Source organism: Raphanus sativus, chromosome 1, assembly GCF_000801105.2.
Source record: "Raphanus sativus cultivar WK10039 chromosome 1, ASM80110v3, whole genome shotgun sequence".
Lineage (NCBI taxonomy): Eukaryota > Viridiplantae > Streptophyta > Magnoliopsida > Brassicales > Brassicaceae > Raphanus > Raphanus sativus.
Window position 1 is genome coordinate 1,724,483 of NC_079511.1, and position 17,884 is coordinate 1,742,366.

The 17,884-nt window shown below is 40.3% G+C and overlaps 7 protein-coding genes and 1 pseudogene across 8 annotated transcripts; 6 read left to right on the plus strand and 2 right to left on the minus strand.

Moving 5' to 3' along the window:
- Position 1: 1 nt before the first annotated feature.
- LOC130495154 (isoamylase 2, chloroplastic-like) lies at positions 2-2,512 on the plus strand (annotated as a pseudogene).
- A 352-nt stretch (positions 2,513-2,864) lies between these two features.
- On the plus strand, positions 2,865-3,759 carry LOC130495156 (uncharacterized). The gene is made up of 3 exons (XM_056986369.1): positions 2,865-2,933; positions 3,025-3,181; positions 3,284-3,759. The coding sequence occupies exons 1-3, from the start codon at positions 2,865-2,867 to the stop codon at positions 3,757-3,759; spliced, it is 702 nt and encodes a 233-aa protein (XP_056842349.1).
- A 1,312-nt stretch (positions 3,760-5,071) lies between these two features.
- Positions 5,072-6,347, plus strand: LOC108852871 (uncharacterized). Its single transcript, XM_018626346.2, has 5 exons — positions 5,072-5,103; positions 5,181-5,241; positions 5,373-5,950; positions 6,043-6,232; positions 6,328-6,347. Exons 1-5 carry the CDS (start codon positions 5,098-5,100, stop codon positions 6,345-6,347), a joined length of 855 nt encoding a protein of 284 aa, XP_018481848.2. The 5' UTR covers positions 5,072-5,097.
- A 1,405-nt stretch (positions 6,348-7,752) lies between these two features.
- On the minus strand, positions 7,753-9,087 carry LOC130508189 (sm-like protein LSM2). Its single transcript, XM_057003513.1, has 3 exons — positions 8,929-9,087; positions 8,628-8,786; positions 7,753-8,024 (listed from the first exon to the last, which is right to left on the minus strand). The coding sequence occupies exons 1-3, from the start codon at positions 8,929-8,931 to the stop codon at positions 7,905-7,907; spliced, it is 282 nt and encodes a 93-aa protein (XP_056859493.1). The 5' UTR covers positions 8,932-9,087; the 3' UTR covers positions 7,753-7,904.
- Positions 9,088-9,302: 215 nt separating this feature from the next.
- On the plus strand, positions 9,303-10,775 carry LOC130508182 (uncharacterized). 2 transcript variants are annotated; one of them, XM_057003495.1, is made up of 4 exons: positions 9,303-9,416; positions 9,536-9,725; positions 9,827-10,109; positions 10,202-10,775. In XM_057003495.1, the coding sequence occupies exons 1-4, from the start codon at positions 9,363-9,365 to the stop codon at positions 10,773-10,775; spliced, it is 1,101 nt and encodes a 366-aa protein (XP_056859475.1). In that variant the 5' UTR covers positions 9,303-9,362. The 2 variants fall into 2 exon arrangements, with proteins under 2 accessions (XP_056859475.1, XP_056859481.1); XM_057003501.1 differs by having other exon boundaries at positions 9,318-9,416; positions 9,539-9,725.
- Positions 10,767-12,356, minus strand: LOC108813210 (uncharacterized). The gene has a single exon (XM_018585703.2). The coding sequence runs from the start codon at positions 12,279-12,281 to the stop codon at positions 10,908-10,910; it is 1,374 nt and encodes a 457-aa protein (XP_018441205.1). The 5' UTR covers positions 12,282-12,356; the 3' UTR covers positions 10,767-10,907.
- Positions 12,357-12,525: 169 nt separating this feature from the next.
- Positions 12,526-14,234, plus strand: LOC108853819 (exosome complex component RRP4 homolog). Its single transcript, XM_018627265.2, has 7 exons — positions 12,526-12,778; positions 12,864-12,965; positions 13,052-13,097; positions 13,183-13,272; positions 13,376-13,441; positions 13,530-13,598; positions 13,679-14,234. Exons 1-7 carry the CDS (start codon positions 12,621-12,623, stop codon positions 14,111-14,113), a joined length of 966 nt encoding a protein of 321 aa, XP_018482767.1. The 5' UTR covers positions 12,526-12,620; the 3' UTR covers positions 14,114-14,234.
- A 273-nt stretch (positions 14,235-14,507) lies between these two features.
- LOC108853790 (putative E3 ubiquitin-protein ligase RF4) lies at positions 14,508-17,839 on the plus strand. Its single transcript, XM_018627235.2, has 3 exons — positions 14,508-14,665; positions 15,011-17,060; positions 17,195-17,839. The coding sequence occupies exons 2-3, from the start codon at positions 15,021-15,023 to the stop codon at positions 17,675-17,677; spliced, it is 2,523 nt and encodes an 840-aa protein (XP_018482737.2). The 5' UTR covers positions 14,508-14,665; positions 15,011-15,020; the 3' UTR covers positions 17,678-17,839.
- The last annotated feature ends 45 nt before the right edge of the window (positions 17,840-17,884 follow it).

Genomic DNA, 17,884 nt, shown 5'->3' on the forward strand with positions numbered 1-17,884 from the left:
TTCTACCGAACTGAAAGAAGAGGTATCTACAAGAAGCGCTAAGGTTGATGACCTAAAGAAGAAGGTAACAACAACATCCTATTTGTTCAGGACCAAGTCTGGTGCTTCTTGTTAAAGTTAAAGTCGAAAAGAAAGGGAGGAAAAGTACAGTATCATGGTTTATGTCTCATCCTTGGAACTGAGTAGTAGTAGTCTGGTGATCGGTTTGGGGGTGTCTACAGGTCTGACTCTTCTTCTTTCCTTGCCTCTTGAATTTCGAGAGCTCCTCTCAAGATTCACAAACCCACACAACGGAAACTCCCTTTGTTTAAAAGCTCCTTGTCTGATGATGAGTTAATGCTTGGGCTAGGTTTGATGGGAAAGAGTCTCCTTTCTACCTATCGTTTCGCCTGAAGGATCCCGAACTGGTGTAAAAATGCTGACTCACAGGGACACATACTTCTGTATCCCGGTTGGTTTTACTGCTGGTCGTCCTTTGCCACTAGGCCTGTCCCCTGGAGCAGATGCTGAGTCGTGGAACTTCGCCTTTCTTCTTTCAAGAAACTCGAAGAGCGTGGTTTTATGCTTGTAATGATGATACCACAACGCGATAAGCCTGCTTTTAGAGCTGATCTTGACCCTTATGTCAACAGAACAGGTGATGTCTGCCATGCTTCAGTTGAGAAGACATGGAGTTTGTGTAGATATGGGTTCCGTTGCAAGGAATCATGTCTACTCACTCTGAAAGAAGAAGAAGAAAGATATTGTTTTGGATCCATACGCCACAGTTATTGAGAAATCCATCTCTCAGAAGTTTCTTGGAAGCTTATACAAAAAACCCTTCTTTGATTGGGGAAGAGATGTGTCTCCAAACATACCACTGGAGAAACTCATCGTTTACAGGTTGAACGTAAAGGGCTTTACACAGCACAAGTCCTCCAAGTTGCCGACTAACACAGCAGGGACTTTCACCGGTGTAGCTGAGAAAGTGAACCATTTTGAAAACACTTGGAGCCAACGCTGTTCTCTTGGAGCCAGTGTTCTCCTTCTCCGAGCAAAATGGTCCTTACTTCCCATTTCAATTTCTTTTCACCAATGGACATGTACGGCGCAGCTAACTCGATGAAAGAGATGGTAAGAGAGACTGCACAGTGAAGGGGTTTGAGGTGCTTTTGGAAGTAGTTTTTACACATACTGCAGACTCTGGAGCTCTCCGTGGCATTGATGACGGTTCTTATTATTACAAAGGAAGAGCTAATGATTTGGATTCCAAAAGTTACTTTGAACTGTAACTTTCCTGTTGTTCAGCAGTTGGTTCTAGAGAGCCTGCGTTATTGGGTGACTGAGTTTCACGTAGATGGGTTTTGTTTCATCAATGCTTCTCTCTCTTGAGAGGCGTCCACGGTGAGCATCTCTCTCGTCCTCCCTTGGTTGAAGCAATATCTTTTGATCCACTCCTTGCAGGAAGAAAACTCATTGCTGATTGCTGGGATCCATATGACATGGTCATGGTGACAAAGGAAGTACGGTTCCCTCATTGGAAGCGATGGGGGGAACTCAACACAAGATACTGTCGAGATGTGTGAGAAACTTTGTGAGGGGAAGAGGCCTTCTCAGCGATCTAGCTACTAGAATCTGCGGGAAGCGGTGACGTATTCACAGATGGAAGAGGTCCTGCTTTCTCCTTCAACTACGTTTCAGAGAAACTCAGGACTCTCTCTTGTGGGACTTAGTCAGTTTCAGCGTTGGCGGCGGCCCTGAGCTAGCGTCAGAGCTAAGCTGGAACTGTGGGGAAGAAGGAGCAACGAAACAAATCAGCTGTTCTTCAGACAAGGCTGAAGCAAATCCGGAACTTCTTGTTTATACAGTACATTTCGCTTGGAGTCCCTGTGCTCAACATGGGGAGATGAATGTGGAGTCTCTACAAAAGGATCGCCGTTGCTGGAATCACGGAAGCCCTTTGACTGGAACATGTTGGCGTCAGCTTTCGGTTCACAGATCACGGCAGTTCATCTCTTTCATGACTTCGGTTAGAGCAAGGGAGAAGCGATGTGTTTCAGAGGAGGAACTTTCTTGAAACCTGAGAACATTGTTTGGTATGCAAACGACCAAACTACTTCCGAAGTGGGAAGACCCTGGTTCCAGATTCTTGGCGTTGGGAGATCAAAGCAGAGACAGAGGTAGAAACAACCGCGTTGTTACCTGTTGAGCCAACCGAGCCAAAGAACAATGACCTGTTCATTGGGTTCAATGCAAGTGATCAACCTGAGAATGTTATTTTACCTTCACTTCCTGATGGAAGGGAATGGAGGCGGTTGGTGGACACAGCTCTTCCTTTCCCAGGGTTTTTCTCTGTTGAAGGAGAGACAGTTGTAGCAGAAGAAGAAGAAGAGATGTTACAACCAGTGATGTATGAGATGAAGCCGTACAGTTGCACCCTTTTTGAAACCATCAATGCTACTACTGCTTAGAAACTCAAATTGTGATCTTTGTATATGTTGAATATTGTGTTATCATGTTTGAAATAAGATTTATTTAAATCAAATCAATTAGACTACAGATTTCCGCAGATCAGTGATCATTCTAACAAAATGTAATTACCGGTTCTGATAAGAGGTGTCCATGAAAACGGACATGCTTTTATGGATTCAAAGGATTAACCATTTTCTTATTTCATTATATATATAAGGAAAGAAGATATTCCCCATGATTTAAGTGTATAAAGATGGTATGTATTTCTTTCATTTAGTGTGTGATAAGATTTGATTTGATGCTTAGGGTTTGTAAACCTTGAGCAGTTACATAGCCGATTCTATAAGTAAAACTCAAGAAACTTACTCTGGTTCATTCTCTTTTGTTTTTAATTTGAAACGTGATCTGCAAAAATGAACAAAGGCAGCTCCCCAAAATGTCAGGATAAATCAAAGGAGATGGAGAAACCGAAGAAACTCAAGGTAAAGTGTTTTTTTTTTCTGTTCCCATCAGAATATTTCTTATTAAATAAAATTCACAATTCCAAAGTTTCTGATCCTCTGATGAACAGAGGACTCTGCTAAAGAGACCGTGGAACACAAGCAAGTTCCAGAGAGTGAGAATCCGAAAACAGATGCCAAAGAAGAAAAAGAATCTGATGGAACTTCAGACAAGAAGGATAAAAAGGAGAAGAAAGAGTTGCTTGCAAAAAATGCAAGGCCAAAGCAAAGTTGATGAAGCAAAAACTTAAAGGTGAGTGTGTGTGTTTTGTTCCCATCAGAAGTTTAAAAGTTCACAACTCTAATTTTTTTTTTGTCTTTGTGATGAACAGAGGAATCTAATGAAGAGGATGAGAAACAAAAACAGAAAACAGAGAAGGCGAATGAGGAAAAAGGATCTAAGGTAACTTCAGATGTGAAGGCTGAAAAGGAGAAGAGCATCATAGCATGGCGACACAAGAGTACAAAGAAAGATAAGAGTCATGGTAAAAACTCCTTCAGCGTCAACCCTCCCTGTCAAACCGCTAGGTCTATGTACCACGGTGGACCCAACTTTTCAAACCCGTGGAACATGTACGCACCACCGAGAGTTATGTATCCGGCATTTGCGAAAGGGCCAATGTACGGACAATGTGGCGGTGGTGGTGGTGGTCCGTTTCAGCAGCCATACCAACCCATGAATCCAGCAGCAATGTATAGAGGTGCTATAATGTCACCGTATCCGCCTATGGCAGCAGCAGCAGCTATGTATCCTCCTCCTCCTATTGCCAACCGACCGTACACAGATGCTAATCCTATCACGCGTTAACACTACCTACCGTACAATTTACACAACCACCTACCGTGACAATTACTCTTACTTCTTCATCTAAGTTCTCTCTTAATTATTAGTCCTTATGTTTTTTTCCTCTGTTTTTCTTTTTTATCTAACAGATGAAAAAAAAAACTAAGGCATTTCTTTGTAGACTCCAAAGAGAGAACATATAATCATTTGATAAAGAGATTGAAACTAGATTCATTCAACATCAAGCCATTACATGAAAATGAAAAAAGTATCAAGTCTTGTCAAATCAAAAGATTTTTAAGTTATCAATCATCCACCTCTAGCCTCTCTTCGAGCAGCATCGTGGAGTAAATCAACATCGACTCCATCAGGAGGTAACTGCACGTATCTCACCACAGATCCTCTGATGAAACAGTTTCTCACCGACAGCTACACAATTCACCAGAGAAAAAAAAACATAAGCAAAATACTCTTTGAGAAGAGTCTTAAAGATAGGAGAATAGAAGTGGCAGAGATACAAATATTAAGCTAAAAACATTTGAGTATCATTCCACAGACAAATTGCAAAGAAATTGCAATTCTGAGTAAGACTTGAAAAATCTCAACGGCTACACAAACTAAAGTATCGAAATCGTGATAAAACATGTCAACTCATCACCTTAGACTCCCTCTGCGTTTGTAGATGGAATCAGTAATTTCACCTTAAAAGCTTCTCAATGTTTGTTATAGGCTTATAGTAAAAGCTAGAACACGTACGAGATATACATAACCTAAAGAATACGTACGTCACAAAAATAAGAAAGATTGACACATCTGCAAAAGCCAATCTTTAAACTTTCACATTCACATAGAGAGACCAAGGCAAGCTCTAAATAATATTATTACCATTTTTTGCTTTAATAAGATAAATAGATATACACTTACTTTATCCGATCACCATATATATACAATAATGTAAGTTATGTAAATAATACTTTTTAAAACAAAATTGTTATAGTAAAAATAGAAAGTATAAAATTTTAAAATTATGTAAAGACAAAATATTTTCATTTGTGGTGATGTATTATATGCTAAAATGATAAAATATGTAAATATATAAGAGATATAATCGTGATCACACATATAAATAATTTTATTACCATTTTTTGCTTTAATAAGATAAAACTTACTTTATCCGATCACCATATATATTCAATAATGTATAACCATCCTAAACATATATACACCAAATATTCACAGTATATACTAAGCTCGATATGCAAGCATATATCAATAACCTATAAGGCTATGTATATATATAGTTACAAAACCCTAAAGAAAACTTACAGAAGAAAAACAAAAGAAGCAGAAGCTAAGACAAACATGAAGGTGTGTATACACATTCCAATTTTCGAAGCATAATCAAAAATATTTATCTCTTTTTGAGCTTATTCCATCTCTTGCAGCTGCTAAGTTGGATTCGAACTATAAAGCAAAACGTCTTAAACCATGCAAAGGAGTTCAAAGGTTTGGTTGCACGATAAAACCTTTTCAATCTTCATCTTCATAGAATTAATGTTTTTCAATATCTTCATACAATGTTGTACATAATATGTTTTTAGTTAAATTATATTTAATAAAAGCAACAAATCTTGCAGGTCATTTCCGTTGTCTAGGAGCTCAGGTCTCTTCTGAAGTCCAAGACATCTGTACAAACTCCTTCGCCTTCTATGAACCATCTCATGACCCGAAACCACCAGAAGCCGATGAGGACCTCCGGTTTGATAATGAAGACGTGGTGTTCAGTGGATTTCTAACGATCGAGACGCTTGGTGAAGAACCTGAAACACCAAGATTCACTTCCGTTGAAGAAGAAGATGTAACCGGAGCACAAAAAGATATTGCAAAGCTCTTAACTAAGAAGCTAGACAAGCTTCTTGAGGAATATCGCGAGTATAGTAGCAGTAAGCAAGTCGAGAGATCGAAGAATGCAGAAGGAGATAGAGAATCAGTTGACGTATGTCCTTCACAAGGTTATGATCGTATTGGCTTTACAAAGAGAAGCAAAGAAGTAATGACGAGAAAGGATTTACTTACAAGCCTCTTCAAAAGAAGAGAGGCAGTAGAAGGAGAGTGTAATACCATGGAGAAACATGGCCAAGGAGATTTGATTAAAAGTGTGTTCGAGAACCTCCAAAATGATGATTATATGCACAAGAAGAAAGACATCAGAAAGGTTCAGTCTCTCTATTTCTTTTTAATCTTTCAAGTGTTTTCAAATGTCGATACGTCATCAACAGTATTATGAAAGTTTTTTTTTGGTTATAGAATGTTCAAATCTTCCGGAGTAGAGTCCATCCTGTTCTCTGTACAAGTGCAAGAGACGATAAGGAGATAGATGACAGCAGAAGCTGCACCAACCTCAAGGATCCTCCTCTTAACGGAGGGTTTCTTGTTTCAAGTTCCATCTTGGAGCCGAACAGGAAAAAGGAAAAATGGATCAAGACTGACGCAGAGTGTAAGTCAAGATCCTATAGATAGAACATTGAACACTATTCGTTTTTATTTATGTCTTTCAAGAGTTCTCATGTCGCGTATTTTTTTTTTTTGCAGATCTTGTTCTGGAATTTTGATGAACAACTTTGATTGTTTAATAGATAGTAATTTTATAGATTACATGTAAGCTTGATTGGAGACTACTTTGATTGTGTAACATCAATAGAGGTTTGCTGCAATTTGTGTTGTTGTTCATCAAAAAAAAGAAAAAAAATGATGAACAACAACACAAATTGCAGCAAATCTCTATTGATGTTACACAATCAAAGTAGTCTCCAATCAAGCTTACATGTAATCTATAAAATTACTATCTATTATTGTGTTGCAAAATGTTATGTAGTCTAGTTTAAGCCAATTAATGATAAATTTTTTATTCTACTCAAATTTTACAGTTCAAAGTAGTGTTAAACTGCTCATAATTATCACATCTCGGCTTCAAAACGAATCACTGCTGCAACTAAAATGCCTAACCGATGATATACGACATGACCCACACTGTTTCTTGAGCTTGAGCTCTAATTAATAAAGATTAGAACCTATGAAACTCAACATAGAGAAATCACTAGAAACAAAGGTGTTGAACTTGATGTTTCTTAGACCAACCAGATTCAATCGTTTCCAGTGTCACTGATTAAGACAGAAACAAACAGAAAGGAAACCTAAACTACTAAGAAAGTAAACACATATCATATCATCTTTTATGTAGACTACTTTATTGCAAATTCTTTAACAAAAAGAAAGCAAACACTACCAAAGGGCACTGAAACAATTGATTGATTAATCATGACCAAAGTTCACAAAAAGCTAAAGCCAACGTAGAAATTCAATACCTTCCTTGTAACCTATCACTAAGCTTTAGTATCTTATCTCTTCTTCCTTCTCTACTTAGCCACCCAAGAAGAGGCAATAACACTCCTCAGTCGCCTTCTACATAACTAAACTCCCACTTAGACTCCATCTTCATCAGCAAAAGAACAAACATTCTTTACACACAGGAAGCGTTTTCAATACATCAAACAAGAAGAAGAAGCAAAGAGATCCAAAACCGTCGGTTGCATATGAGCGCGGATTGGGCCCATGTACGCACCACCGAGAGTTATGTATCCGGCATTTGCGAAAGGGCCGATGTATGGACAATGTGGTGGTGGTGATCCGTTTCAGCAGCCATACCAACCCATGAATCCAGCTGCAATGTATAGAGGTGCTATAATGTCACCGTATCCGCCAATGGCAGCAGTAGCAGCAGCTATGTATCCTCCCTATTGGCAAAGCAGACCGTTCACAGATGCTAATCCTATCACGCGTTACACTACCTACCGAGACAACTACTCGTACTTCCTTTATCTAAGTTCCCTCTTAACCAGTCCTTATGTTTTTCCTCTGTTTAGCTTTTTTTCTTAACTAACAGAAGAAAAAAATTAAAGGAAAGAATAAATACATTTCTTTGTAGACTCTAAATGCTTTTTTTTTGTTTCAAAGAAATAAAAGAGAACAGATAATCCTTTGATAAAGAGAATGGAACTAGGTTCATTCAACATCAAGCCATTACATGAAAAAAAGAAAAAAGTTTCGAGTCTTGTTGATCAACAGATTAATAAAAGTTTAGAGATACAACGGTAGGTTTTTTGCGAAAATCATCCACCTCTGGCCTCTCTTCTAGCTGCATCGTGAAGTAAATCAACATCGACTCCATCAGGAGGTAGCTGCACGTACCTCACCACTGATCCTCTGATGAAACAGTTTCTCACCGACAGCTACACAATTCACCAGAGCAAAAAAAAAATCCATAAGCAAAATAACTCTTTGAGAAGATTCTTAAAGTGTGATTTGAGTGCCAGAGATTTTTTTTAAAAAATATTAAGATATAAACATTGAGGTTCATTCCACAGACAAATTGCAAAGAAATTGTACTTCTGAGTAGACTTGACAAATCTCAGTGGCTACACAAACTGCAGTATACAAGCAGACACATGTCTATTGTTACTAACCTATCAATTTCTAGACTGTCCCTTGACGTTTGTAAATGGATCAGTAATATCACTTTAAGAGCTTCTCAACGTTGGTCAAGTAAAAACACGAACACGAGATGTAAATAGCCCAATAGACTACGTTCCACAGAAAACCTAAGTGGTAACAAAAAAAAAAAGCAAAGCTCGGTGGTTTAAAACACATAAGCAAGGGCCAAGCTTTACGCTTTTTCAAATTCATTAACAAGGAAGAAAAGCAAGTGTAGCAATAACACAACTTTTGCTACTGCATAAACAGCAATTCAAGCACATAAAACAAAGAAAAAAAGGCCAAATTCAATGAATACCAAATTAAAACCATAAATTCAGAAACTAAAGTAATCGGCTTACCATGTGAGGGTACTTGTCCTGATCAACAACACGAGTGTTCTCGAGCTTGATATTAAGGTACTGATCCACAGAATGAAGTGTCCCTCTGATTGCTAAATCGTTCTTCAGCTCAACCGTCACTTCTTGTCCCACCAAATCCTTGAAGTACGAGAAGAACAACTGCACCCATACCCAGAGACAAATAAAAAAAAAGACAAAATCAAAAACCCTAAACGAAGAAAGAAGAGACCTTTGTGTTAGGTCACAATTAACAAATCCAAAAAAACTCAGATTCAATTGAAAGAGACAGAGAGAAAGTTACCATTTTTCTCGGCCTGCAGATTCCTTCCTCTGCTCTCGACAATTAAACAACGAAGAAGAAGGTGAAGGTGAAGGTGAAGGTGAGGGTTGGGAGAGACTTTCGAACTACTTCTACTTCTCTCGAATGGAGGAGGAACTATTTACCCTAAAGGAATGATGGGCCAATTGCGAGTGTACGAAACAAAATGGTTATTTATGTAATTATAAAAACCTCTGGGGTATGCGTTTGATAATTAAAGTAATATAGGCCTCAAAGGGTAAAATAATTTAAAAAAACTCAGGTGTGTCTTTTCCTGAGCAGCCAAAGGCCAAAGAACAAATATTTACACCTAACATCTGGCGCTATATATAATACATTCCTGGTTGCTGACGGCTTCCTCCTTTTTGTTTATGGGTTTGTGAAAAAGAAAAAAAGACGAGGAGTTCAGGTTTTCTATGGCTTCTCATAGCTATCCAATTCATGGTTTTAGTGTTCAAGGAATCACCAAGGTTAGTGTTTTTATCTCTGTTTCAGTACATGTAAGTAAATCCTTTGAATACTTCCCACTCTCTTCCTCTTTTGAGCTTTTTTTTTTTTTTTTTGTTTTTGATGTCTATTAATGATTTAGAAGAGCCGAGCTTATCTGGTGAATTCTGGAGTAAGAAGACAAGAGAGCATAATACCTGAAAACTCTTTTGACCTGAAGATACAACACTTGGGGGAGCCGCCGTGTAAAGCTTTTTCTTCTTTGAGAAACTGTAATCACTTTATGGAGTCTGACTCCAACATGTTGAAGCACAGGCTCTTAGATGTTCATGGTATGTCTCTGTGTTGTTTTTGCTACTGATTTTAAAACCAATTTTTATCAGTGGTTTTTCTTTTTTTTTATGTTGACATGAACTGATTCTGTGTTTTAAAGAGACAAGACAAGAGGAGGTAGTTGAGTTCCTTTTATCTACTACAGAAGACGAACTCAAAGAAAGAGGTGCTAAAATGTCTCTGTTATCTAACTTGAATCAAGAACAGATGAAGCCTCTTCTGGATGTCATGATTCATAATCAAGAATTCTCCATTAACCCAGATGCTCAAATCCTCTTCTCAAGTAGCAGATCTGAGTTGAACGATATGGTCTCCATTGCAGCCAAGTTGAATAAGTCAGATAGATGGAGAAAGCTCTCACTGCTTGTACCTCAATCTCAGAGGTAATTTTAATTCTTCATTTGCAACTTAGATCCATATCTACAAATCTCATCTTCTCCTCTCTCTCTCTCTCTCTCTCTCTCTTGTTCAACAGATTGGACAGTGAGGTACTCATAGAGACTCTGCAACCAGACGAGGTTAATCTCGATGCAGTTACTACACTAGCTCCTCAGAAAACTAAGGCCAAGCAGCCTTCACGAAAGAAACATAATCCGAAGCTGAGAGATAGAGAGAATGATCTCTACAAAAGAAACCATCTCCATGCGTGTGAGAGCCTCATCTCTTTGATGATAGGCAGTGAACAACATAGACAAACCACAATGCTATCTCTTAAGAAATCATCATCACGTGGAGAAGACCTCTCTGAGCTTTTGACTCAGCTGTCAATAGGCTTTGCTGGAAGTGGCATCGCCGTGTTCTTCTCTGTGGTCTGTAGTGCTGCTTCCGGGCGAGTGCCCTTTTGTGCTAACAAGGTCTTCGACGCTGGCCTTAGTTTAAGTTTGGTATTGCTCTCGTGGGCGGTGAGTAGGCTCAGGGAAGCCATAGTTGGTATCAATAGGAAAGCGATCAAAGGCGAAGAAACAACAAATAGAGTTGAGAGAAGAATCAAGGATGTTTACTTCAGAGCTGCAACAGTTATCGTTATGGTAGCACTTAGGTTTCATTGAATGTGAAATTTGGATTCAAATCAAATGTTCGCATATATCAAATTTTAACAGAACGTTAAAGAGATAACAACAGAAGAATGAAAGCAAATTACCAGAAACTTACAAAAAAAACACCACCATTATGATACTAGATTAAGCTTTTGATGATGATTCTTCGTCGTCATCTTCAATGTCCCAGCTTAAGTCCTCATCTTCCTCTGCAGCACTCAGACGTTTACGCAGCTCAGCTCTGTTTGGACTACCACCAGAAGTTCTACTCGCTTCCTTACCATCGATGCTACTCATATCCTCTATCTCATCCCATCCCAAATCCTCTTCTTGAGTTGTTGAAGAAGCAGCACCATCTGGCTTACCTGAGCCTTGAGCTAATGAAGAAGCAGCGCCATCTGTTTTGTCTGAGTCTTCTTGGGATGGAGCACTCTCACCAGATTCTGGAACAGCTTCCTGTTTCTTGCCCGAATCTTGAGTTGGAGACTCATCAGATGCAGGAGGAGGAGGAGGAGCAGCATCAGCTACTATTATTGATTCTGGAACTTTCTCACTACCAGTTTCCTTCTTCTCCTCAGAACGTGTGTCTGTGTTCAAACCAACATTGCTCACTTCAGACACTGAATCTGCACTTGTCACATCATCTTTAACGCTCTTATCAGTCACTGAATCCTTCACAGTTTCGCTAACGTCTCCACTATCATTCCCCTCAAGTTTCAATCTTGAAACATCTTTGGCAACTTCATCAACTTTCTCACTAGCAGTCTCCTCTTCATCATCAATATCCCAGCTCAACTCTTCCTCATCATCCAAAGCTGCTCGTTTCACAAGATTAGCCCTCAAGTCCTCAGCTTGCTTAAGCTTATAAACCTTATAAAAATACCTAAACCAAAACGTCTCGTGATCAACCACACTAGGAACAACCCTCTTATACACTCCTCTCATCTCTCCATTCCCCTCCAACAACATCTCCATCTCCTCGCTCCTATCTCCAATCGGAAACTCAGCTTCCCACTTCCTATACTCATCCGAATCCTCATCAGGCTCTTCGCTATAAGTACTCACATCCCCTTGAACGGCGCGAACCTGAGCATCGAAACGACTATACGGTTTCGAGCTAAAGCTATCACGACGATTACTACTGCTATTATTGTTATCAGAAGAATCAGATTCGTTATCACCAGCGGCTAGGATCGCTTCCTTACCCTGAGCGATGATCTCAGCCGTGCCTTTTATCACCGTGTTGCCGAGCTCGTCGATGGCGTGTCCCACGGTGCCGAGCGATCCCTGCGCGACTTCGATCTCTTTCTTTAGACCTGTACCGAACTCTTCTAGATCTCGACGGTATGTCTCGATCACGGATTCGGATCTGTCGGCTATGGTTTTCATCAGACCACCGAAGCTCCATCCCCCGTCGCCGTCGTCGTCGTTAGGATTAGATTGCTCTGTATCCTCGGACTCCGATTCGGTTTCTGGAGGATCTGGATCGTCGGAGAAGACGGAGGTGAAGAAATTCATGGCGGAAAGCTCAGATCTTGGTGGTTTTAACTTTTACTACAGAACAGAACATTGCTGCAAATACAAACTGTTTTGTCTCTTTATTTAATTAATCTTTTTAATTTAATTTTTGTATTCTATTTTAATTAAACCCGAAAAGGCCCAAATAGACGTGTTTATAAATGGGCCAAAAGGTAGATCGGCCCAAACAACAACCCAAAACCCTAGAAGGTATCAAAGGGAACGAACGTCTGAGGTTTTTGTTCCTTCCTCCTCCTTCTTCACTCCCAAACTTTGATTTTGAATCGTCATTGTTTGTGGACTCTCAAAGAGAGAGAGAGAGGGAGAAGCTTCTAAAAGATGATGAGAAAGATACAGCTACCGTTTACGCAGACGCAGAAGGTTAGGTACGAGAGAGCCATCGAGCGGCTACAATCACTGTCGTCGACGGCAAACTCAGACGCTTCTGTTATTGTCACAGATACCATTCCCGTCAACCACGAAGACGCCTTCCTCAAGTAACTTCTTCCCCCCTCTCTCGAAAACCCTAGCTTCTCCTTTCTGGATTTTAATTTGTATTTTTTTGTATTTTTATGATTGAAGGGGACACGGAACTTCCGAGGTCGAGGGCGAGTTGCTAGCGACGGTCTGTGGAGTTGTTGAGCGCGTGGATAAGCTCGTCTACGTACGCACCTTACGCGCCAGGTGCTTTGGTTTCCTCTCTGAAAATGAAATTGACTCTGTACTCTTGAGACTTAGTGGCAACTGATGGCTCGATCATATGCGTTTAGGTACAAGCCTGAGGTTGGAGATATTGTTGTAGGCCGTATCATTGAGGTCTGTATTGTTGTCTTTATAATCGGATTGAGAGATTAAAAACCACATTGCACACTCGCTTACTTACTTGTTCTTACTTTTTCAGGTTGCTCAAAAACGTTGGAGAGTAGAGCTCAACTTTACTCAGGATGGAGTATTAATGCTTTCTTCCATGAACATGCCCGATGGTAGTCAGGTACTATTGTGATTACTTCCCAAGATTTTTGGATTTTTGAGTGTTATCTGGCTCCCCATAGTGTATGTTGGTTTTAGTGATTTGAGTTTCTCTGTATTGGCAGAGGCGAAGAACGTCTGTAGATGAACTCAATATGCGGAACATCTTTGTAGAACATGATGTTGTTTGTGTAAGTCGTATGATAATAATATAATGTTTATCCTTTTACATATATTCGTCATGGAACTTGCTTATTTGATTTGTACGAACTTGCTTAGGCTGAAGTACGCAGCATTCAGCATGATGGCAGCTTGCAGTTACACGCAAGAAGTCAAAAGTATGGAAAGGTTTGTTCTGACTCTGGTCCTCATTCTCATATTATTGTTAGTCTAAAACGATGGTTTGATCAATGAATCTCCTTTTACAGCTCGAGAAGGGACAGCTTCTCAAGGTTGATCCCTACTTGGTTAAGAGAAGCAAACATCACTTCCATTACATAGAAAGCCTTGGCATTGATTTGATTATCGGCTGCAACGGCTTCATATGGGTCGGGGAACACGTGGAGGTCAGAGATCCTGTGATGATCGATGATCAGAAGGATGATGAGATGATGATCTCTTCCTCCTCCACCAAAGAGCAAAGCCATACTCCACTCGAGACTCGACAAAACATATGCAGAATCGGGAACGCCGTTCGCGTCTTGTCTAATCTAGGCTTCACCGTGACTGTGGAAGTGATCACGGAGACTGTTAACCTCAGCAACTCAAAGAATGTCGGCATATACGACATGATTGGATCAGAGTTTCACGTTTTGGTAGCAGAGAATGAAGCGGAAAGAAGACGTCAAAAGAGAAAAAAGTGAAGCTCGAGACTTTTTTTTGTGTGGTTGCAGATTCAACATAGACTTGTAGCGTGTGTTAGGTTGGTCATGTGGGGGCTTGTTTTTGACTCAACATCTAGAAAGCTCCTATTTTAATTTTTTTTTTTTAAATATATAAGCATGTCAGAGTAAGTCGATGATAATGGTTGTGAAACTGAGTTGTGTTTTGTATTTTTTGGAGATAACTTTCCTTTTGCGTTTCATACAATTTTGTCAGTAATTGATTTTGTTAACTAAAGTTGGCTCTGTAATAATGACTCACAGATGCAAAAAACAAAACGATAAAAAAAGAGATTCGCTTTCAAAGCACAAAAAGACGACAATACCCTCTGGTTAAACACATCATTTACCAAACCCCGAAAGAGAGAGTTTACGGCCAGTGCCTTCGTCTCTCTCTCGCTCGCTCTCTCCACACTCTCTCTAATCAAAAGTATTCTCGCTTTCCGTCTCGTCGTCGTTTCGCTACCGATCTCTCTCCCAGGGTTTATCTTTCCGGCGCCGTTCTCCGTAAGCCGTTATCGTCTTCGTTGAAAGGTCAGTCACTATACACCGTTTTTCTCCTCTCGTTTATCCGTTTTCGCTTGCTCGTGAAACGATGCGATTCTTCATTTGTGTCTTTCTCGATTCGATGTTGGTTTCAAATTTCTAAATTGCATTACGATTAAGCACACAATCAGCATGTATGACCGCTTTATAATTCGAGGAATCTCTCTATGTGTTAAAAATTGATTTTTTTGGATGTGTTTGTGGGACTTTAGTTGTTGAGAGATTGAATGATGTAATCAGAGATTCTTTTTGCATTTTTTTTTAACAATACAGCATCTTTTCTGTTATACGTTTAACCTAAACTGTTCGCACGTGTGATGGATTGGTTATAAGGTGAGGAAGTATGGTTAAGAAGCAAGAAGAAATGAATGTTTGTGGTCTCAGTGGTGACAAAGTAGGAGACTTTACAGTCTCACCACTCCAGGACAAAGGAAGGAACAACAAGAGAAAGCTAGCTGATTCTTCTCAACCCAAGGAGGCTACTCTCACTGAGTTCCCTCGTTACGAGTCGACCGAGGATCAGCTCAAAGTTGTTGAAGACTCTGATACCGTGGAATGGGACGACCCGTTCGCGTGTCGTCTCGAGGAGCTCCTGTCGTCGAATCTGCTCGCGCTTTTCCTCAATGCGATGAAGCAGGTTATCGACTGCGGCTACACCGATGATGATGTTCTGAAAGCTATCTCGGGGAGTAGGCTCTACTGTGGAGGGAGTGATCTTGTGTCGAACATTGTTAGTAACGCCTTGAATGTTCTCAAGAACGGAAGCGAAGGTGGTGGTGATGGTTCGAGAGACTATGTTTTTGAGGATTTGCAGCAGCTTGTTGGGTATACGTTGGTGGAAATGATAAGTCTTGTTAAGGAAGTTAGGCCGACGCTCTCGACGGTTGAAGCCATGTGGCGGCTTTTGATGTGCGACTTGAATGTCTTGCAAGCGTTTGAAGTTGAATCGTCTGACTCTCCGGGTTTTAGTTTGAGTGAATCATCTGAATCTCTTGCTGCTGAGTCTAATCCTGCAAACTCTGGTGATCCTGATAATAACCAGAAGCCTCAACAAACCAGTGCGCATAGCGATCATCAGAGTGAGCCACTCAAGTTCGGAAACTTCCCTAACTACAAAAACGCTAATTCTAGTGGAACAGCATCAGGAAAAGGAGTGGCTTCTGGTAGCACTGTTTCTGGTGGAGGCGTTAAAAGTACATCTTTTACTCTAGTCTCTGATGAAAAAGTAGTGTCTTCTCGAAAAGGCCGCACTAAGAAAGAAATACCCATGCTTCGTCAGAAATCATGTGTGGAGAAGATTAGGACTTACGGCAAAGGCAGTGGCAGCTATAAGGCGGCAAAGTTTGCATCAGTCGGCAGTTTCCTTCTAGAGAAAAGAGCCAAATCATCTTCTGAAATGATGGCTAAACATTACTCAGCAAAGATGACAACAGAGATTGGGGTGAAAGTTTCGTTAGAGGAAACTACCTGTTACGTACATAAGAAGAGCAGTAAGTCAGATTCACCTGTGGTACTGGTTGACGGAAAGGGATATATAACTGCCTTACCTGCAATTGCTGCAACTAAAGCATCCAAAAAGAAGTCTGGTTCTGAGCCTATAAAGCTGGTACCTGCAGCTTCAGAAAAGAAGTCTGGTTCTGAGCCTGTGAAGCTGGTACCTTCATCTTCAGAAAAGAAGACTGTCTCTTCTGTACCTTCAGCTTCAGGAAAGAAGTCTGTTTCTTCTGTGCCTATAGCTTCAGAAAAGAAGTCTGGTTCTGAGAGTGAAGAGAAGGCTTCTGTGTCTGAAAAGCTAGCACCAGATTACTACGCTGGTATCCCGTATGATGCATCTCTGGGTATATATGTTCCCCGGGATAAAAAGGATGAACTGATTGTAAAGCTCGTTCCTCGAGTGAATGACCTGCAGAATGAACTGCAAGTGTGGACGGACTGGGCTAATCAGAAAGTAAAAGAAGCAACTGGTAGACTTCTCAAGGATCAGCCAGAGCTTAAGGCACTAAGGAAAGAGCGAGATATGGCAAAACAGCATAAGAAAGAGACGAAGTTAATGGAAGAAAACACTATGAAGAGGCTGACTGAGATGGAGCTTGCGGTGAAAAATGCGACTAGCCAGTTTGAAAAAGCTAACAATGCAGCTCGCAGGCTCGAGGCAGAACAATCTTTGCTGAAGAAAGAGATGGAAGCTGCTAAGATAAGAGCTGCTGAGTCTGCTGAGAGTTATAGAGAAGCAAAAGAGAGAGGGCAAAGATCATTGAAGGATACTCAGTCGTGGGAAGGGCAAAAGACTCTGTTGCAGGAAGAGCTAAAGGTTCAAAGAGACAAGGTGACAGTGATGCAAAAAGAAGTCAACAAAGCAAAAAATCGCCAGAATCAAATTGAGGTTAGCTAATTTTGTAGACATAACGCTTTTGCACGTGTTAGGTCTTCTCTGTCTGGTTTTCTAGTTCGTATGATTACTGTAACTGCATCCTTCTGGTTCGAAATAGATTTAACAAACGAAAGTTCCCTTTGCAGGCTGCTTTGAAACAAGAAAAGACAGCCAAAGGGAACCTCATCGCCCAGGCTTCTTCAATAAAGAAAGAAAGAAAGAAACTGGAAGCACTGGGAAAAGCAGAAGAAGAGAGGATCAAAGCGAAAGCAGAAGCAGACGCGAGATACTACATAGAAAACATCAAAAGACTCGAGAGAGATATCACAGAGCTGAAGCTTAAATCAGAATACTCGAGAATAGTGGCGCTGAAGAAGGGAGGAAGCGGCGGGGGAAAAGAGTCAAAGCCAAGAAAAAGAGAGAATCCTGGTGTGACAAAGGTGAAGAGAGAGAGAGAATGTGTGATGTGTTTGTCAGAAGAGATGAGCGTGATCTTCTTGCCGTGTGCGCACCAAGTTCTTTGCTTCAAATGCAATCAGCTTCATGAGAAAGAAGGAATGATGGATTGTCCGTCTTGTCGTGGGACGATCCAGAGGAGGATTCAAGCTCGATTTGCACGCACAGGTTAAAAAATCCTTTTTTCTTCTAATCTCCAACTAAAAAAACTTAGAACAGTGTTGTCTCTTTGAATAAAACAGGCTTCGGTTAGAAACCAGCAAAGCTTGGTCTTTTGTTTTTTTTTTAAAACTTCGAGTGGTGAATGTTTTTATCAACAACTTTGTCTCTTCGTATTTTACCACCAAGAGCAGGCTCTTTAAGTGTCCAGGAATATTCCA